This window comes from Oenanthe melanoleuca, chromosome 5 (assembly GCF_029582105.1).
Source record: "Oenanthe melanoleuca isolate GR-GAL-2019-014 chromosome 5, OMel1.0, whole genome shotgun sequence".
NCBI lineage: Eukaryota > Metazoa > Chordata > Aves > Passeriformes > Muscicapidae > Oenanthe > Oenanthe melanoleuca.
In genome coordinates this window covers 5,126,146-5,148,528 of record NC_079339.1, presented here as the reverse complement: position 1 = coordinate 5,148,528, position 22,383 = coordinate 5,126,146, and the positions used below count along the sequence as shown (strand labels likewise).

The 22,383-nt window shown below is 37.3% G+C and overlaps 1 protein-coding gene across 7 annotated transcripts in view; it reads left to right on the top strand.

The window, feature by feature from the left end:
• ANO5 (anoctamin 5) overlaps positions 1–22,383 on the top strand; it is a 58,651-nt gene that overhangs the window by 8,887 nt on the left and 27,381 nt on the right. For 2 of the 7 annotated variants that reach the window (XM_056491958.1, XM_056491956.1), the window contains exons 2-4: positions 3,895–3,959; positions 10,418–10,465; positions 17,083–17,196. In XM_056491958.1, coding sequence (XP_056347933.1) covers positions 3,895–3,959; positions 10,418–10,465; positions 17,083–17,196 — 227 coding nt within the window. Of the gene's footprint in view, positions 1–1,585; positions 1,631–3,894; positions 3,960–10,417; positions 10,466–16,001; positions 16,047–17,082; positions 17,197–22,383 lie in introns of all 7 variants that reach the window. The other 5 variants (XM_056491960.1, XM_056491959.1, XM_056491953.1 and 2 more) reach the window with 4 other exon arrangements.

The following is a 22,383-nucleotide window of genomic DNA, read 5'->3' as shown; positions in this document are numbered from 1 at the left end:
GTATGGCTAAAATCCCTTCTCTCCCTAGCAAAGCAGACTTCTCCATACTGTTTTGAAGACCAGACTCCAGTGTCCTTCAGAGTGTACTTTTTCTCCATCTAGGAGAGTGCTGGAAGCTGAAACCATTCTTCAAAGCTGAAACCATTCTTCAAAATGCGCCAATAGTTGAGTGAGAAGTCGTGTGGTTAGGTCTGTCCTGGGCTTTTACTGCCTAGTCAAGGCAACACTTCTATGGCCACAGCATGACCTGTGATAAATTGCATTTCTTCTGGAGAATGTGCAGTTCCTTTTTTGATGCCGCTTGGATTGCTGGAGCTGTTATCAGAAAACGGGGTCAATGGGAGGCCTTGATTTACAATGCCATTGTTACTTTTTTGCAGCAGCACTGAACACATACTTTTACATTTTCCTAACTCATCAGTTTTGCCACAAAGAAAAACAAAATGATTCCAGAACAATTTGAACTGTTGTAGAATTTCTGATTTGTTTAATTACACAAGAAGCCATTTTTATGCTTGTTACAGAAATCTTAAGATTGCAATAATGAAAGTACCTTTTTTTGTGAGTGAACTACTTATATTTTAAGAGATTAAATCAATCTTGATTATATTCTTCAGTCTTCAGTATTGAATGTTAATTTGTGCTGTGGGCTACTGTTGTTCTCGTCATTCAGGTCTGTAATTGAAGTAGAAATGGCCTGTAATTCGTAGGGGTGGCATACCAAAAGTTTCTAAGTAGGTTGCCGTGTGGTTGGGTGTAGTTTGGGACAGCATTTGTTGTCTTATACTGCAGAATTATAGGCCATACAAAGCTTGCTTATTTACAGTAACATGCACACTGCCAAGGCACATGTGTTTAAGGAGTTCCAAATAGCTGTGTGAAGAATTGTAAGGCTGTTGAAAACATCAGTTACATTGGGAAAGAGGCATTTCTTATGTGCACTCCCATGAAGGCCAACGATTTGAACAAATAATAAAATGATACATTTCTGAAATAATTTAATGAGCTTTAATAGTCATAGAGTTGTACTGCAGTTAATTTTGAACAAAAAACATTTCAAAGAGTTTCTGCAATTTATACAAACAAATTTTATGATAAAGGGCCACTTAATTTAGTAAGTGTCCTTATTTATTGTTCTTGGCATGCAGGTATTTCTAGATCTGTTTATATACATAAAAGCACGTAGTATTGGAGAACAAGGACATACCGTTGAATACAGAATTTTATCAGAATATTATTGTTTTACTCCATCTTTAGATAAAAAGCAGTAATTAAATGAAGAATTTTTAAAGCGTTTTCTTGGCTAGTAGAAACTGTTATGGTCCTCCCTGCTGCTAATAAGGAAAAGTGGCATCCTTGTTTGTGTTGCTGAATAAGGTGCCTGGACAAAAAGATGAATGTTGGTGTTCCAAGAGGAGCCTGCGCCATGCTTTCTGTTTAGGTCACAGTCTCTGGTATCCAGGGCTTATTCTTTTGCTTTATATAGCAGCTATATTGTAAAGGATAGAGGAGAATTATGAAATGGGTTCATGTTAAAGTGAATTATACTTCTGGTTCTTACTGAAGTGTTTTTTTCCTTTTAAAGATGACATTGCAATTCTCACCAAGTTCAAGCCATCACACTCAGAAGGTACTGTACTAACCCATGTTTTACCTTCCTCCCTTCTGTCTGTTTGCTCTGTCTTTTCCTTTTTTTCTTTCTGCTGGGACCTTTTGGAAATCAGACTTCAGTTAATGTGAGTCATTGGTATCACATATGAGTCAGGTCTTTTGCAATGGATTTGCAAGTCAATTGTTGGCTATCTGTTGGCAGCTCTCCTGGTTAAGATCTAATTGTGTATTTACATTCATGATGCTTGGTGCATTTCTGGGATGGGGCCTCTTTGCACCTTCATACATGATTTGGGTGTACCTAGCTTGTGCTCCTTATGTTCAGGAATCTGATGACATGTTTTACGAGGAACATACTGAGTATGTTGTACTTTTCAGTTAATATATGTTTTGCATTCTCTTTACTGTGTGCTGCTCTAGAGTTATTCAGGTTTATTCCAGTGGAACAGAGATATCAAGAGGATTTCTTTCCACAAGTTGCATAAGTAATCAGCTATGATACTGGGAAAGCATTTAAAATGTGGAACTCTGAATTATGTTTGTTCCAAGGTTAGACTTTTGCAATTACAGAGAGGATAAAATCCAGAAAAAACCCCACACAAACGCAGTTATAGGCCATTGAATCAGTTCAAGTTCCCGCAGCAGTAGAGAAAATAGAATGTTCCTGCTGCAAGGACAAGGTGCCACACTGTTCCTGGCCTGGAACGGGAGAGTTGTGTGACAAACTGTTTGAGCTTTCTGCTCTTGGGCCCTGGCCTGCTACCTTTGGCCAAGTCTGCAGCAGCCACCTGCCTCCTGGGGCTTTAGGCAGCACAGGTAGCACAGCGTGGTAGGGATGCTCCCATTCTTTATTTTGGTGTTCAGATTATATCTAATAATACAGATTTCCCAGGTGTAGTTTGCTTTAGTAGAATAACGTGTAACAGTGTTAAATGTCTTGCCATTCAGAAACTTTTTTGTTGTGTTTTACATACCATTACTTGGTTTCTCATCATATATGTATAGTTATAAATTGCAGATTTTCTGTAAGTGAACTTAGAGAAAAAAAAATTGTAGGAAACAAAATGCTCTCAAGCTGTACTTATATATTTTTGAAGATCCACTTTATATCCTATGTGGATTTTTTTTTTTTGACAACATTTTGACAACAAATATTTGCAGATTACGAAAAGAAAAGTAAGCTTGTTTTATTGGCAGAAATAGTCCAACTTTGGTTGTCTTGACAGTGGCCCAGTGTAAGTCTGTCCAGTCTAAGCTATACTCAGCAATGCTTTGTTAATGGAGAAAGAAGTCAGATGAATCCTGTTTTTTGAAATAAAGAGACACCATTTTTAGGTGCATGATATAGATTTTGATAATGTGTTTTCAAAACCGCTTATTCTTTTCCATTGCTGGTGATTTAGGTGCCTGATTGAAGAGACTGATCTGCCTAATCTGCAGAGAGATGGTTGTTTACAAAAACCTTCTTGAAGCAGGAGCCTAGCTTAGGAGATTCGAGTTGTTCTCCAGAGGAAACTGGTGAAACTGTAAATTCAGAGGCACAAACCCAGCCACTGCCTCAATCCAATTTAAGATTATGAATGTACTAAATAGGATTTTCCCTTTAGCATTAACATTTAGTAACAGTGTCTTTGGTGAAATGACTATTTGTGAGAAAGTCATGTTGGAGTTCACTACTGTTGTTAAAATGAAGGCATGTTTTTTTGTTTAGTTTATCGTTGTTTTGGAGTTGGGTTTTTTAGGGTTTGTTTATTTGCTTGCTTTTTGATCAAGAAACTAAGTAATTAAGTTCATATTACTATTCTTGATTCTGTTGTCATATCTGCATTACATGGGCATTTGTAATCTTGAGATTATGCATCACTAACTCCTTAGCAAAAAACCAGTTCGATTTCTAGCAAACACTTCCAGAGTTAATTGAACTTCTATAACATAGGCAGCAAAGCTCTGAGTATGAAACCCTCTTAGACCTCACAGATATATGAGACAAGAGAGCTAAGTGATGACACCAGATTTTTTTTCTGTCATAGTTAAAAATACGTTTCTGTGAGTGCAAGGTTACACCAAGGTAGTACAGACTGAGTATATTGTGTCTAGCTGCATTTCTTCCGCTCTGAAGAACCATTCTTGAAGATTTTATGTATTATGACTGTTATGAGTATTATTTTCCATCCTTTACTTGTTCATAGCTCCATGCCTTTGAGGTCCACATCATTTTCAGATACAACAATATTTTTAAAAAAGGGATGTATTTATATGAATCTCTTTTTCCATTTTCTGCAGGGGAAGAATGCAATGGACCTGAAACTATTTCAACTGCAGGATCAGAAATCCCAAGCAGCTCTGAGGTAAGGTACAGTACGAATGATGTTAGTTAATGTACCACTTGGTAGGTTAGAAAAAGAATGGTTGTTGTGAAAAAGACAACTAATTTACAAAACTAGTGTTTCTTTTAGATTGTCTTATACCTCCTTTTTATCCATGTAAAAATCTTCTTCCTGTATTGTTTTGAAAGAGCAAAGCCATGAATATGAGTCTCAGAAGAGACTCAGCAATGTTAGTGCTAAGTAGTGAGTAGTGGTAGGAAACAGTATGAGCTTAATGGTGTTTCTCCTGTATCAGTCTTGAAATGAGAATCACATGATCTTTAAATGTTTTGACAATTGGAAAAACATACAGTTTCTGCACAAACCAAACACTTTGTTTTGTGCTGTGTATCATATTGCTGGCTTGCTGGGAAATCAAGAGTTCCACTGCTCTAGGAACCTTATGTCAGTGCCACAATATTCCTTGGAAAGCAAATGAAGATTTGAGTTACTAGAGTACCTAATTATGTGCAACATGAAAAGCATCATCAGCTATAAATTTTTTCACAGTACCTTACTGCTTAATATGTACAGTACACAGTGTCTTGAAGAGGTAGCAGTGTGTGGCCAGTATTCAGCTGAGTAACTGGTTCAAAATGAGTATTGGAAATGTGTCATCTTTACATTGTTATTTTATTGTATTGTTTTGTTGTTTATTGTTGTTACATGCTTAGAGAAAGATAGTTTTACATAGGAAAAGAAACAGCTGTCGTCAAAATAGGGTCTCATGCTGGCCATGAGCACTGATCAGAAATTGTTGAATTGAGTGTTGAAAATCTGCAGCCGTTCTGCTGAGCTTCTTAAAAGTAAAGTGTCCTCAGCATCTTCTGAGGACCAAATCTGGAGATGATCACAAAAAGACAGAACTCAGAAGGACTTCCTAGATTATACAGCTCTTTGTCTTTTTTAGAACATGCAGCCATATCATCCCAATGTTTTCATAAATTTACCAGTTCAATTTTAAAACTTGTTCGTATGTTCACCCTATTTGTTCCCTTCTGAATCTGTAGTAGGAGTTGTAATCATCTTTTTCTCCAGGAAAATTTTCAGTGAAAAGCCATATCAAATGCTTCACTGAACAATAGCCATCATACCATGATAAGCTGATTCTGAGCTACTTACCAGTGTCTCTGAATGGATGGAGATGACCCATTTCACCAAAATTTGAAAGAAGTCACTTCATGACTTGGGACATATAAAAGGGCAGGAAGCATGGGAGAAAGAGTGCAACGTGTGTCATATATGTAGAAAAATAGGATTTGAACCTTGTTTGAAAGATGAAAGGTTCCTGATAGGGTGGGAAATGAGGAGGCTTTGATCTTCAGCATGTTCATGTCTGGGAAAAATATATCTGGTTATCCTCTCAAAAATCTCTCCTTGGTAACTTCATGCAGCCTTTTCTCTTGTTTTCTACTTCAATGTTTCCTAGCATAAGTATTTTTCTTTTATTTTGTTATTAAATATCACAAAGTGTTGTCATATAAGCAATATCAGTAAGTAGTTGATAACTTGGGGGTTTCGTTTTGTTGTTTTCATTGCTACCTCTGAGCTTTTTTGGCCTTTGTTTCTGCAGATCACATAGTTATCTGGTGTTTGCTTACATTTAAGTTAGTACTTTTCTGTGCTTTGACCTCTCCTTCCCAATGAACCCTAATACGTTGTCATTTATCTGATTTTCACTTTCCGTGCATTAGCCAGGCATAAAGTTAGAGTTATTCTTGATCTTCTTGTCCAATTTCAAACTTATCAGACATTACAGGCTTAGTTTTTGATGATTCATGTTCTAGAATTCAGTTTAAGTCTATATTTTAATGTTTTTTGGTTAATTAATTGCAATAGTAAGATAGCCCCTAATATTTATGGGATTTTTTTTCATACAGTGCTAATCTTTTGTCTTCATGTGCTGTCACAGCTTCAGTTATCTTCTGTATAAACTGTAAGAATTTCTTTTCCCTCAGTTCCTTCCTAGGCTGCTTTAACATCCTTGATGAATTCCTGTAGGAATTCAGCAGGAGGGATCTTCTATCCCAGCATGGTTTCTCCTCCTTTCACCAAGGCCTTTCTGAGCTCAAGTCAATGTGCTTTGTTCTTGTTTTGACAGGTAGCACATTTCTCTATTAAATTATTTTACCTCCATAATAGGTTGGTAATTTTCTTGTCACTTAACAATGTTTCTGCAGTTAAAAAATATGAACATTTAGAATTCCTAAACCAATTTAAGTCAAGTAATTTTAAAACAAAAATGGAATTAATTAAAAAAGCCACTGGGAAAGAGTTAAATGAACTTACATTCAGGTTACTTCATTTTGCTCAGGCTGTCTTTTCTTTTGAGGAGAAGAAACAAAACATGCCGCAGAGCATACTTTTGTTCAGCATCACAGAGAAAAGGCTAAGGCCTTATTGTTGATTTACCAACAGAGGAGGGAAAAAACAAATCTAGGCTTATTATGGAGAAATATGCAGAAATGTTACCCATCCATAATTCAGTGGGAGGTTGGGTTTTTTTCCTTTCTTTTGTAATCTGCAAAGGAATATGTGATTTGGATATAAGGAACGATGCAAGCAAAACAAGAAGTGAAGAACAGTCTGTAGCGAAGCCTGCCAGCATATATACAAAAGCTGGATGAAGTCCAGGACTCAAAAAAGATTGTAGCACCAATCAGCGGTGCGTTTGATCCTTCATGATTTTGCATTCCTGTGTATTTCACCCTGGTTTTTTTCCCGTTTTTTTTTTTTTTTTTTTTTTTTTAACTGCTTCTTCTTGAGTCTCCCTATTTTCTTATTCTTTAATATGCGACAGGAACAAAAGAAATAAGATGTTGGACTTGGATTTCATCAGCTTTTCATATTCCAAGACTTATAGCATTAGTAATTTTTAGATGCTTTGTCATGCAGGGAGGCAAAGAGATGTTTTCCACAAACACCAGACTGGAGAAGGGGGAGGAAAAGGGATATAATGGGGATATTTTCAAATAAGTACTGTGATGGGGACTGCTTCAAATTATGGCCTTGTTAAATCAGTAATACACTGACAGCTGCTTCTGTTAGGGGTGGTCAGCTGACTTAAGTGAATCTCTGTGTAGAATCTACCTGAATCAGTCTTTATTGAGTTCTTGTTCCAAGAAATACGTAAATGCCTCTGGAAGTCCTTTCAAGCAAATTGGAAAATAAATTAAATAAAACCTGAGAATGTGTTTTTTTCCTCTGTCCTTTCTATTTGTGCAGAGAGCACACTAGAAAAATATACAATGATGTGTCTGCTCAGGGGTTGTAATAGTTGTTCAGGTTACTGAGTAACTGGATATGAAACACGCTGACAAAATAGAGTTCCTGTGTCTAAGAAGAAAGAAGATCACTCAATTTTTTTCAAGATTGGAGGGGAAGTTAAAAAATTGAATTTGTATTACATTTTCTAATAGAGTTCAGGCCATTTAGATGGGATAAATGTACATAGTAATGTAAATAGTACAGCTTTTGTGCAAAATGGAATCACCCGTTTACCAAGATCTGTAGAAGTCCAGCTGTAGAGAACTATTTTTTATTCCAATTAAGAAGCACAAAGTAATTTGAAATGTTTGCTTGGCTTGCATGTAGACTCCACCTCATAAAAGGCAGGTGACTGTACTATTGTCTGAGTAAGACTTCAGGAAATATGCCCTATTCTATCTGTAATGAGTTAGGAATTGATTTTGCAGAGTTGCACATTAAATTTTGACCTTTTTGTTAATTTCACACCAATGAAATGCTAAAAGTTCCTGTTGATCAGGATTTTCCACAGTGTAACTTGATCATAAGAAAATCTGTGAACAAGCTGTCTGTATTTAAGCCAGGTTAGCAGAATTAAATTGGGAAATTTTTTAAAGCAATGCATTTTACCACAATTACGGCTTGATTCATAGGTTATTTTCTTTTTTTCAGAGCAGCAGGTACTGCAGGTGTTTCAAATTAATTGGTTGGAGTTTTTTTCTGAAGGATCATCATCATGTTGTTCATTACTTTTCATACTTGTTCATTGTTCAGTTCAGATGGGTGGATCTTCAAGTAGAGAAACGTAAAATACCATTGTTAATATTGCAAACATGGACAAAATTTATTTCGAAATCTAGAAAGAAGTACAAAAAAACTTCTTCCGAGTCTAACAAAATCACAAGGGCTATTTTTGGGAGATCCAGAGTGCATTAAAAACTAAAGAGGCTGGATTCCAGAGTTAGAGGGACCAGCCCAACACTGCTGCCACCACTGCCAGCCTTCTTGGTTTTCATCTCAACAAAGCTGGATTGAGTTGATTCTTGTTTTACATGTCATGTGTTACCAATGCTGGAGCCCCTTTGTGCTGTACACAGACTTTGGCCATATCATGAAAAAGAAGTGTGTTTCTATCAGAGTACTTTAAATGTGCAGGAGAAGGTGTGAGCACCAGTTTAAAAATAGTTAATCCTAATGACTTGATGTAATTAATTTCTGATAGTTATACTGAGCAGGGTAAGATCCCATGACTAACAGGAAAGCATTTAACAGAATGCATGGGAATGTACAAAGGCCTCTGCTAGCTGTGCGTCATCACTTCACAGCTTTGTGTTTCACTAAATGTAATAAAATTTTGTCTCTGAGTGAAGCAATGTGGGCAGTGAGGACCAGTGGGTGGCTAAAACCTGTATTTGCATCTAACAATGGAGGAGGTGGTGAGCAGTGGGTGGGAGGAGTATGGGATGGAGAGGCTGGATAAAAGCAGATGGAAGGGTAGCAGCATGGATGGGGGAGAATGTCCGCAATGGAGAGGTCAGGAGCTGCAGGGCAACATTGAAAAAAGTTAGACCGTGCTTTTATCGGTGTTCAGTTTGTACAGTACTTTCCATGGCAAGTATTTATGGTGTATAATTTGAGAAAAACTTTCCATTTAAGTGTCTCAGCCCTCAGTTCTCTACTAAAAGTGCAAATTTTTCCAGTAGTATCAGTGACAGGAGGATTAGACCTCTCAACCTACTTCAGACTATCTTATGGTAAGAGCACAGTGCAGCTATTTATATTTGCATTGTTTCTCATGGGGATTCCTTGCCAAAAACCAGATCGATCTTTTTGTTTATTTTATTGTGTTCTGAAAAGGACATTTCTTATTTACTTAGATAAGCAAATACCAAGACGTGGCATCATTAAAAAAGAATGTAGAGATGTGTGTATGTATTACCTGATGTGTAACCACGACAGGAAGGGACCCCAGTGATTTCTCTTGAGAAGAATTGTAATAAAAGTGAAAAATTATTTAAAAAATAATAAATAGGACTTTATGAAAATTGGATTTGGGGTAATAAACTTTCTGAAATTTTACTACTTTAAACCAGTAAATGATACTATAATAATAAAATGCTGTTAGTATTCTGCTTCTATTGAAAGTTAAATTAATTCCACAGAGAACTATTGCTTTTTTTATAATGGACTTGCACTGATTGGTTGCGCTGTTTAAATCTGTCTGTGGTTTGTTTTCAAAGCACACAAAAGCAAGACAAAACAGAAGTGTGATAAGTTTTTGACTAATTAGATACTGAGGAACATTATTCATTCCAATAGCAGCACCTGATCTCAAAACCCAGCACTGCTGCAGAGCCACAGTGGTGGGCCTGGACCCCAGGGAGCTGATGGCCTTGTGTGTAGGATGGCTGTGCTCTGCAGCAGCCTCTGCTCTTTGTGTTCCTGTCATACCTGTGTGGAGTCTGGCCTGAGGATGTTGCAGCAGCCTCCACACCAGCAAAGAGGAAAACAGTGAGCACCCAGATCTTGTGCAGCTAACATCAGGGTAGGACCTCACTGGGTGTGGATCAGAGCTGGAAACTGGGAAGCCCTCACTAGTCTCATTAAATGTAACTGCAATTACTGGTGCCAATTTACCTTGTCTACACTGTGAGATTAAGGATTTGTCTCATTACATTTGTTTTCATTCAGTGTACACTGTATAATTTCAGTTTGTAGTTAAAAAATAGCCAGATAAGGGGCAGCACGTTTTTTCCAAATGCACAGTCATCTATGCTGTGTACATTTTCTCTCTTGGGTATCAAAATGAATAATGCTATAAACAGTTGTTCTTTACCAGTTTATAAATGGCAATCTCTACCAACTTGTTTAGACTGTATTTTTTCTAATGGAATTGTTTAACTCTTATAAAAAATGCATACTGTTTAACTCTTATCAAAAATTGTAATTACTAATGCTTAAAAGTTGGTATAGACCATGTAGAAGTTGGTAGTAGAAGCTAGAGATCAAGCTCCTCTGAGGAAGTAAACTCTGACTATCTCAACTGAAAATCCACCTGTCACTCAGAAGAGCTTTTCAGCAGCTTAAACCAGGAACTACATTGTTTCTTCTGAATTAGCCTTTAATTTTAATTCTGAATTAGCCTTTGCATCATTGCTAATAACATTGTGTTTTTCCCGTGATGCCACTGGCAGGGCCTAAACAGCACTGAGACTACTTTACTCATCCCTGAACATCAAGTGGTAAGCAGTAAGAAGTATTCATGCTTCCTTGCATGAATTTGTGTGGTGTCTTCTACAACAGTATACCCAAACATCCCTCACCCGAGAATTTTCCAGTTTTAAGAATGCCATCCTTCTAAAAACAATTTTTTCTAGTTGATAAAAATGAATGTGATTTTGAATTTATTCCTAGAGATGACTTAAAAGATAAATTGAAGTAAATCACAAGGATAATAGACAAAATTGAAAAGTTGAGATTGGTGGAGAAAACTGGAAAGTTTGCTTTTTTATCATTGTTTTGGTTTGATGGGATATAGGATGTTTTCTGACTCTGGTGTTATTAACAAATGTGGGATTCCTTTTTATCATGATGGCCTGTGGGCTCTGTGAGTCAGCATGATACTTTAAAATGTTTTAAAGAGCAAGAAACAAACGCTGACATAATTTGAAATATGTTGCCTTTTTTTTTAATTGTAGTAAATAATAAGGAAAGGCTCAGAATAGCCACTTGCTGAAATTCACAGACAAGATAACCATATAAATTCTCAAATATATCAGAAAACTTAAAATAATAATTATTGTTTTATGGAGAAAAAGTACCAAAAGTCGTTTAAAATAACTGAAGAAGTACATGCTGAGGTATATTAAAACTGTATGCTTGCTTACTTGGAGCTCTGGTGTCTTCCTTGCTTACTTTTGTCTTCTGGTGTCTAACACGTCTGCTCTCCTACCTTACTTTTTATTTTTCTGTGTTCTGTTCTTGTTTAATGTATTCTTTTATCCAGAGGGGCTTCTTATGCACATTTATATTTCAGTGCAAATAGCTTGGTGTCTTAAACTGCATTGAAATGCTTGTTTTCAAGCTTTCAGATTTTAATGTGGCTCAGAATTGAAACATGGGCTAAGGTGAAAGAAGCAGCTTGCAAGTTTTAGCTACAGGAAATGTATTTTGGGATTTTGTGTTTCTTTGAATGGGAAAGGTTATAGTTTTGTATGCAGCCTTATAGCCTGCATGAAGTATATCTGGAAATTGGGATGGGTGGTGTTACGAGTGTTGTTAATACATGCCTTTAAAGTGAGTAAGCTCTTCAGTTGCATGGATTCGTGGATTCCTTCAGGAAGGAATAGTGACAAGAACTTCATGGCAAGGAACTGGTAAAATGGGAACTGAGTGCATAAACCAGAAATATGCCATTTTGATTTTCAGGAAAATACATGTATATTTATGTATGTTCTGTAAATGTATTTCCAGGAACATTTTAATTTTGGAAATACATTTATATTGTTTAGATCTGCATTTATAAAGTTATGTTTGAGTTCATATATATGTATAAATATATATATTAATATTTAGCACAGCAGCACTTAAAGCCATATGTTTTTCCTGTAGCATGTTTTAATTCAGTGAAAAAGAGGAGTGTATAAATATTCCAAGGAAACTGAGGATCTAAGTGAAGGTGATAATTTTGTTTTTAAGCCATGGGATGTTTCCTGCCCTTTCAGTTATGGAGACATTTCTTATATTTTGATTCAGTTTTCAAACCTTATATTTTTGTCCGTTTTTGTGTTCTGAAAGTTCTTCTACTCTGGATTGCTAATTAATAAACTGCATTTTAATGTAATTCTTTGGGGTTTTTACACTGTCTGTTTTGCATCTAGCTTGCTGTGAAAGTCAATAAAATAAATATTTTGTTTGTAGACTGTATCTTTTAAGCCAGCAAAATGTTATAAAACAATTTAATGTTGTAATTTCAGGTAGTTTTTTTGCCTGGTAATTTAGGACTGTGATAATGTAATTCCTTGATTTGCTGATGGGGGATCATAGAAACTGTTCCATGGTATTAATGTAACTTTTTGTCATTCTAGCTAGTCACAGCCAGAGGTGCTTCCCTGTGCTGAAAACTAATGAAGCTAATGAGTTCCTTCACCTCTGCTTGGTATTGGTACTTGCTGTGTTACTGAAAATGCTGCGCTAAACCACCTTCCCACAAAAAGAAAGATACAAGTTAAAAAAGCAGAAGGAGAAGTAGAAGGGTGCTAAGATCTGAAACTGCAGTCCCTGCTCTGTGGGGTTGGACACTTGGGAAAACTTGAGGTCCATTGAATTTGAGAAGGATGTTTCTGAAAATAGGCCCTTAAGGAACTTGCAGTTTTCTGACTGAATAATAATCTGAAAAGTACTGCTCTAGGATAAGTTTCCCTGTCTTTGAAGCATGGACATAGAGAAGACTGGGATATTTAGTAGCAGGGTGTATTTGGAGGAGGCTCCATGCCCACAAGGTGAGAGTTGTGCTAAGTGACCTGTAAGGATACACTTCCTGTTGGGTGGATAACCAGAAATAGAAATCCCTCAGAGTCCCATAAAAACATACCAAATTAAATAATTCAGGTGTAATCTGCAAAACATATTTGCTTTTTGGGTACTGTGATACACTAACCCATTAGGGGTAGCTGCCCACACTGCCCAAGGCCTGCTGTCAGTGTGCCAGGGGGACAAGTGAGGCCACAGAGACATTTAGCACAGTGCCCGTCGCTCAGCTTCAGCCTGCAGTCATCCCTCTGAAGCACTCTCGGTGCCAGTGTTAGTGGTTGCTGCCACTTCAGCAGCTGCTCTGTGCTCTCCAGCTCCCTGTGCCCAGCTGTTTTCCTTGGCCCTGGAGAAGTGTCTCAGAGGCACCTGTGAAGTGAGGCAGCCAAGGACTGCTGAGGAAGCATTCAGCAGTGCTGAATGGCGAGTCTGGGTGGATCTGAGTGTCGTGTGAGGCTGCCAGCCAGTATTTACACACCCAAACCAGGCTGGGCAGAACAGACCATTGGTTCTTGCAGCCTTGCTTCGTCTTGTGCTGTGCTTTGTTTCCTTACTGAAATCTTGGTCTCTCCCATTACCTGTCATGTGGAGTCTATGTTTCCTGCTGCAGGGTTTTGGATTGTGTCTGAGGTGAGGATTGCAAGCCTAGGTACTTGGAGGGTTGTTTGGTTGGAAATGGTCCAAAATCCGCTGGCTGTCTAGAGAGAAATCATTAAATATAGGATAACTAAACCTGTTGATATAATACCATATGAAACCTGTAAGCTTGCACTTATGCCACATGAAAAGAAAATTTCTCTCTTCATGATGGACCATTACAGCATTCAATTAGCACCGCAAGCTGAGTGGTCACAGTTCTTACAAAGATAATTAGACTAATGAGGCTGGAAAGCTATTACAGGGTAACAGGAGGGCATTACTTGTATTTTGAACGGGTGGGTTTTGTAACTTGCTTTGTAATTGATGGATTTATTCAGCTTTTTGAAAGCCCTGATAAATGTTGGAATGTTTGCAGTAACAAGATTTCGCAGAATCCTGCAGTGGACTTGGATTGGAAGGGACCTCTGGATGGCTAACCTACTCAAGGCAGGGCTGGCTTCAAATGTAGATCAGTTTGCAGAGTCAGTGCAGATCAGTCCTGGCCTATCTTAATCAGGCTGTGTGATCTCTGAGGATGAAGATTATGCAGTCATTCTGGGCAATATGTTGTACCCATTCCCACTCAACCACAGCCTCACATCCAGTAGGAATTTCTCCTGTTGTGACTTGTGGTTGTTGCTTCTTGAGTTTTCACCCTATGCCTCAGTGCTCCATCTCTTCTGTAGTTCCTCATTAGGTGTAATTTAATTACTGAAAAGCTTCAACTTGCTGTCTGTACTGTGTTGGGAAGTTTTAATTTGGTTACTTGTATTGCAGGAGGAACACATTTCAGAATATTTTCTGTGATGAGGTGTAACTTCATTTAGTAACTGCAGGTTGTTAAGGATCATTAACTGTATTCATGCAGTTCTGGAAAGAGCTGTTAAGAAGATGTACAAATCCACAATATTTAATGATCCACAGATATAATCAATGAAAATTACGAACTTTTTATATACTTCAAACTTGTATAAACCTTCATGAATGTGCAAGACTGATCTTGTTCTTCTTATGAAATCCAAATGCAGCAAAATGGAAAAGAGTAATTTATGGGTTTAATATGCAGGCCTGTCACTATCTGCAATGAATAATCCTATGTACAGAAGGAGAAGGAAGTGATAAGTATTCCTCTTCTAAAAGCAGATCTGACAATGACTTCTGCATCGTCTTAAGTTGATAGTCAGAACTTTAATTACTGAGGATTCTGATACATCTTAGAAAATGACCAATTTTGATGGCAATAAAGATAAAATACTTCTTCAATTGTATTGAATAATCTAATTATAACTATGCAACCCAAGCAATGTGGGGTACTCCTTCGGCAAGAGGTTTTTTTTGTAGTAAGTATTGCTTATTGTTTTATTTCTTCTTTGTGTATATGAATTTAGTACACTAGAACAATTTCTGTGCTTATGAAGTCACTGGCTTTTTAAATCAGTGGTTGGGGCAATTGCTAGCATTGTAAGTTGTTAGAATGCACTTTGTTGCATTTCACGTACTTTAATGCTGAGTAATTACAGTACTGTTGATTCTATACAGATGTTAGTGTGGTTAAAACATGCGTGCACCGTTTTAACTTGATTCACTTAGTATCTGAACTTGCAATTTTCATGTAGTCACAATTATATTTGTAATGAAAGACCTAAACCCGTAAGTACAAAATAGAATAGAAAAATGTTTTTTTCTTTTCGGCTATTGGATTCCATGGTTTTTGTGAGCCTTTTAATCATGCAAGATGATGTACTGCATTTGGAAACAAAAGCATTTCTGAGGTAGCTGTCCAGATTTCAGCCATAGAAAGTAATCTAATTGATCTTCTGTAAGTATTTCTCAGTAACGTAAACAGCAAAAAATCTTAACAGAATTGCTGAAGGGGAAAGGCAAAGAACGGATAGCAGCATTTTCAGGAAATAATTTATTTAGCTTTTTTGGTGCTGCATTGATTTGCAACAGTTTTTTGTAGCTGCCCAAGGGCTAAGATAGGAATTCAGGAATTCTCCTTAATGCATGGCTGCTTCAAGTATCTGATTTCGATGGTTACCAGTGTGTCTAATGAAGATGCATAAAGTTGTGCAACACTATGGAACAAAGGATTTTCAATTATTTTTATTTAATTTCAGCCTATTTAAAGATAAACACATGAATTATGCATATATTATTACTTGTAGTTTTGTCAGCTCTGGAATTACATGGTTGCCATTTGTCTTTTTGTGTCCCAGTGGGTCTGAACAAGCACGATTGTAACAGGAACATGCATGCACTGTGCATGAGCCAGTGTTTTGATGTCTTTGCTCTACACTCAAAACCACTTTCTTACTGCTCTTTTTAAAATCCGCTTAAATATCCAAATGATGGCAAGTAGTATTATAGGAGTTATTATCTTAAAGCATATTTTATACTGTCCAGATTCCAGCCCAGCTTTACCTTTAATAAAAAAGACATGACAGTCATATTATTTGCAGGCACTTGTGTTTTTCTGATGGTTGGAGGCTTTTCTTAGCTTTAAAGGATGTGGATTTCTTGCTCGCTGTAGTTGGGCTGTATATGCTTGAAGCAATTGGTTCTTGCAGAGAAAGAGTGGGCCTGCTAACTACTTGTTGATTATTCCAGCAGAGTGGAAGGAAGTATAATCTGTTCCTGAAGCGACGTCTCAGGGTAAAGCAGTGATGAATGCTATTGCAAGTGGCTTGGATGCTGCAGTAATAACAAGCTTCACTGTGTGTTGCCTTTTGTTAACTGGGAGCAAGGTTCACAGTTACAAATACATATTTTATGCTTTCCTAGGGAGCACATGCATCCCTGCATGGTATGAAAGGGAAAAGACAGGGACATAATACTTCCTTTTGTTCCTATCTAATAAAATAAAATCCCAATTCAGCCCTATACAAATACACTTTTGCTGATAGGTGTGGTTGAGAAAATAACACCAACTTTCGCCAATAACACCAAAAACAGAGTTACATTTAAACCAGAATATTTGCTTCTATAGAAAGCACTTTGCTGTATGTCTTGTACGTGACTTGATGGTGCTGAATATTGATATGATAATAAATAATATTACTTAATGGGTTAACTTCCCTAGGAGAGTGGGGTTACAGTCTTTAATTTGCCTAACATTAATTACTGTGGCCCAATAGTGAAAAAGGTGGATGTTGTTACTAAGACATTCTGGCATGTTGATAAATTAAAACATGGCCTTTAATAGATCAATTGGAATACTAATTGCTCTGTTACATTGATATCTTTTATTAGGTGTATTTTTTTTCCCATGAAACTAAATGCTCAATGTTGAAACATCCTCTGTACTTTTGTGAGCTATTTTTATGTGTGGTCATTGCTGGGACATATGTCTTTCTGGTGGTTGATTTAGTGAATGTTGTTATGTAGAGGAAAATTCATGGAATTTACATTTTGCTACCTGCTTCAAGTATTCACAAGTATTGCTACACTAACATAAATATATTTATTTGTTGTGTACCTGTTATTTACATGTAATGCTTGTAGACATATGTCGTTAATCTTGAAATTGTTTAAACTAGATGTAGTCCTCGTTAAAACTTGCCCAAATATATCTTCAGCTGTAAAGAAACTGAAGAACTATGGCGATGAGGGGAAACTTCTTTGCCTTCTGTTATATTTTAGAAAAACAACAATGCTTGCTTTTTTATTCATATGTCTGTGTCTTCTACAGATTGATAAAAGACATCAAAGCAAAGATTCTATTTTCTTCAGGGATGGTGTCAGGAGAATTGATTTTGTTCTCTCCTATGTGGATGATCTTAATAAGGAATGGGAAAAAAAGTTGGTAAGTTTGCCTTTTTGAAGTCCTCTTAATTTTTATTTATAATATGATGAGTATCAATTACTAGCCCTTTCAGGTCACTAGACTCATCTGGAATAGAATTTAGCTAGAAATCTATAGCCATGTGAAAAGCAATTCCATGTATGGAAATTTCTGTGTAATTTACTGTTGTTTGTCAGGACCTAATTTTCATTACTTAGGCTAAGCAATTTATTATACAGCAGAGCAAAGTAATTCAAATTATTTTGCGTCTTCATTTAACAGTCTAGCTGAGACTTTGGGGAAATATTTGTAAATACTTGTACCTGTAAATACTTTCAAATGAAGGAGGAGTCTTCTAAATAAGCAAAGATCATCCAAACAAGATTTAACAATAACTATTTTTCACACCCTTTGACTGTAGTAGGAGGAAAAATAGATTCTTAAGTCCAAGACTCAATACAGTTTTCTGTTAATACTTTTGAGACACTTTTCTTAGAATATACTCTGAGTAACACAAATACAGCATGTCCTGCTGAAGCTTTTCCCTGTGTTTGACCTATTCTCTACATATGTGTACTTATTCTTCTAGAAGAATATTTAAAGTGGCTTTTATGAGAGGCCCCCTATGTAACAGAGCACAAGAACAAATTTTTTCTAAAATGCCACTTAGTGATTCTCGCTGAACTTGCCAGCAAGACCCAGTTGCCTGAATAATAATAATAGGTCAGATGGAATCAGTTAATGACACCTATAGTTACATGCTCACACTGACACGTGAGTCTAACCTGGCTAACAGAAATTCAAGCTATATAAAAAAATCCAGTATGATGAGAGGCAATCAAGACAACAAATTTTATATGAAGCACAGTATTTAAAAAAAGAAAGGATTTCAAGTTTTTTTTTCTATTTGCTGCCTTCTTTCAGAGTCAGGAGAGCTTATATTTACAAACTAGTATCTCCAATATATAACTCCAAAGTTTATTCATGATCAAAAAAATTGTAAAATGGAAAGAGAGACCAAATGAACTACATTCTCAAGTAATCATATTATTCTGAAAGATAAGGATATCTGAAAAAAACCTAATTCTACCAATGCTTGTGACAAAATCATGATCAAAACTATTGGTCTTTGAAGCAAAGAACAGTTCCAATCTATATCTTGTCATATTGAGATATTTTGTAATTAAAAATTCAAATTTCCATTGGAAAAATACTGCAAGATTGGGCTGTTAAAAAAAAAATTGCACATAGCTTTCATTCTTTTATGAAGAAAATACTATTTTCATTAAGACCTGCTGCTGCCTGTCCTTGCATCCAAATACAAGTGTAGAATACAGCCCCTGCATCCTACTCTTACTACCTTAAAAAATCCAAAAATTTGTCATGTCTTTGATGCTTTTCCCAGATTAGGTATCTCAGTCAGCTTGGGAGACCAGGTTATTTGATAGCTGTGATACCGTGGCTTTATATACAAGCATACTTTTTCAAACTCACCCTGACTCTTTGTCAGGCTGTACTCATAGCTAGATGCTTTCCTTTCCCCTGAAGCAAAGTGCATTTGAAAAAGAAGGAAGAGAAGACCACTCAGTGTAGAGAAAAGAAAGATACTCATGCAAAATTTGTCAGAGCAAGTCTTAAACTTTTCTATTAGTCATACTTGAGTTATTTAAAGTGAGGGAAGAAATTAATACTATTTAGGTAATGTTTCAAGTGGAAAGGAAAATGAGTCAAATGGTCAGTCTAATCACTCTCTCGTATTGTGTGCAGCAATTTCCTTCTCATTGCTTCATGGGTCATTAGGGGCTAGTAGGAATCTTTGCCAGACCAGAGTCCTTGTCCATGGGTGTCATCATTGACTGAATGAGTCATGTGAGAAAGAGCCCAAGGGTTAGTAGCCAATATTGTCCTTCCTCTTTGAGTTAAAAATGAACTTCCTAGGAGAAACATCTCTGTCTTTCAAAAGGCCTAAACATCCACATTAAGTCTAGTGAGATTTAATTCTGTGTATGTCTGTTTGTTGCAAAGGAGTTTATGGCCCCGTAGATTAACTCTGTGGCCACTGGACGAACAGTCATAGAGATACTAATTTTTTTACACAGTTACTGGGTCATCTGCATTTGCCCTATAATTATGTTCAGCATAGATCTTTATACAATTAGTACATCCATAAATTAGTGCAGACTTCTTAGCGTACAAGTACTGTGCCGTTGTTTTTGTGGTAACAAGATTTAAATATTGATGAACTGCACTCTCTGAAATTTTTCTGATGTGCACTGTGCTTGCTGTTATACAGTTATCATAGAAAGAAATGTTTCTTTCATGGTTGTACAATGATGCAGTAAAACGGAACAGCTAAGAATAGAAGTGTTCATACGAGGAGGATAACAGTTGTGACAAAGGGTTTTGTTTCCTAGTCTCAAGGAAACAGCTTTATTCTGCATTTCTGAGAATGATATAAATAACTTCTTTTTGTGTTTCAACATAGCCCTGATACAGATGTAAGAGACAGTCTGTTCACCTTCTCCCTTAGTTTCATGCAGAAAAACTTTTCGCTTTTTTTGATATTCCCAGATACATTCCAGCTTCAACACTGTTTTGAACTTGCCTCTATAAGCTACATGAATAGATCCAAACTACAAAGGTCTCTGAACAAAAATTAGGATTACAGTTTTTTGAGACAATATTTAATATTATTCCTTAAAGCCTCCAGCACACGTGGAAATCTTATGAAATGTATGTGAACATTAAAAAATAAATATAATTTATAAAAATATCTAGTAAAGTATTGATGTATGACCAGGATGTAGTCTTTATTGTTCATAAGTATATTTCTTCACAAGAACTACACTGTTAGGACTCATAGATCTCTTTACAAAGTAACTCACTCCTCTGTTGACTGGAAGCGAAGTCCCTCTGACCCCAGTGGGATACAGAGATACAGAAGGAAATGTTTTATAGTTCCTTTCCCTGTTTTCATCATCTCAGATAGAAACCTCTGCTTTTTTAGCGGTACCAGCTAGACCAGAGATAGGGAGCTACAGGCAGCAAGTATCAGATGCTTGTTGCTGCTGTTAGCCTTGTTATCAGCTGCACCCCAGGTGTGCAGGAGTGGTTGAAAGCTGGGCTCCGTCTGACCTGGGCCCTCTGCATGCAGTTTTGCAGAAGTTTGGCTGGTAGGTGCAGAAAAAATCACAGTGTATCCTGCTTTGGAAGGGACCCAGAACGATCAAGTTCAATGAGTCCGCAGTGCCCTGGCAGCCAGAAGGGCTGTCCCTGTCCTAGAGGGGCATGAGGCAGACCATCACCAGCTAGGCAAGGGAGGGGGTTGTCCTGCTCTGCTCAGAGCTGGGGTAGTCTCACCTTGAGTTCTGAATGTGACTTTGGGCACCACAGTATTAAAAAAGACAGAGGTTGAGAGGCTGTCCAAAAGAGGGCCATGGGGCTGGTGAGGGTCCTTGAGGGGAAGCTTTTTGAGAGACAGCTGTGGGCACTTGGTTTGTTCAGCCTGGGAGAGACTGAGGGAAAACCTCATCACAGTGTTCAATTTTCTTGTGAGGGGAAGAGGAGGGAGAAGTGTCAGTCTCTTCTCTCTAAGTCCCATGAGTGACGGGTCTCAAAGGAGTATCATGAAGCTGTGTCAGGGGTGGTTTAGGCTGGGTATTAGGAGCTACAGGTTTTTTACCCGGAGGGTCTTGGGCACTAGAATAGGCTCCCCAGGGCAGTGGTCACAGCACCAAGCCTGACAGAGTTCAAAAAGCATTTGAACAACACTTTCAGGCACATGATGTGGCTCCTGGAGTGTCCTGTGCAGGGCCAGGAGTTCATAGAATTAGAGAATCTCAGAATATGCTGAGTCAGAAGGGACCGTTCAGGAGTTGGACCTGTGTTGTTACCCGTTATTGTACCAGCATTGTTATCACAATCAAGTTTGTAGAAGTTATCTCTCTTCCATAGGTACTTGATTATGCAGTGTTGCATTTGCATTGGGCATAACAGTACTGCTGGACTTTGGATCCTGCTTTGGTTCATTACAGCCCAGCATGTGTTAGATGATAAAGTTAGTTTGTGCTTATTCCACATTATATGGTGCATGTGATGACTTACAGAGCTTCCCTTATGCCTTTTTGACTTCAGAGTGACATCTATAGCAGAGTCAGAAATACATGCACCAGGGATAGTTTATTAGATTTGGGCCAGTAAGCTTGAAATTCTAACACGTACACATTAAAAACAACCAGCTCTGGTCCAAGGATACATTTTGTCCATTTTAAGCTTTTGAAGGTGACATGAAGGAATCCAGTATTTGGCAAATAAAGCTGGGAGGAAATTTTGTTGTTGTTGTGGCAAATTGATTTCCTTTTAAAAAATGTTTTTCTTATTAACTGGAAAGTACAGTAAATTGCATGGATTTCAGGAGGGGGCTTATGGGAGAAGAGCAATGTGGTAAAAAGAGCATAATTTTTATTAGAGCACTGCAGTTTGTCACACTAAGTGTATTGTAAGGAAAGATAAGTAAGATGGGGCCAGACTCTTTGGCATGGTCTGCTCCTGAGCTGCGTAGCTGGAAAGAAGCTGGCTGGTGTCTCGTGGCAGAGAATCCTCTGAGCTGACTTGCTTGGCCCTCTTCCAGTGTTTGCTGGAGAAAGAATGCACACCAGCATGCTTTTTTAGGAGAAAAGGTAATCCAGAGTCGTATCTAGCTTTGAATACTAGGCTTGAATATCAGCTTTTCTATATCATCTTAACAAACATTCTTAAATCACCTTTTAGTTTTATTGTTCTCTGTCTGATTGTCATGTCAGCAAACCAGAGTTCTGTTTATATAGGTACTTTTAGAAGGTTTGTAGGAAAAATAGTGCATGGAATTGCTTTTTCCCCCAGCATTTGCTAAAACTCAGGAGTTATCATATTCACAAGTTTATGCAGTCCAGTGTCTAATTTAATACCTAGTAATATTTGGCAAAATCACATGTGACACGTAAAAGTAAGAGGCCACTACCACAGGAAAACTTTGGAGGGCTATGAAAGCTATTCTTCAGTCTGCATTCATTTGTCTGAGGAGGTTATGCAAACTGAAATGCAAAAATGGCAGTCAACTCTTCACAGACATTCAGGAAAAGAAAACTGGCTGAAAACTACGGTGTTTTGGGATTTTAAAGTATGTTTGAAAACTGTCATTTGAGACTTTCCAATAGAAGAAACATTAGA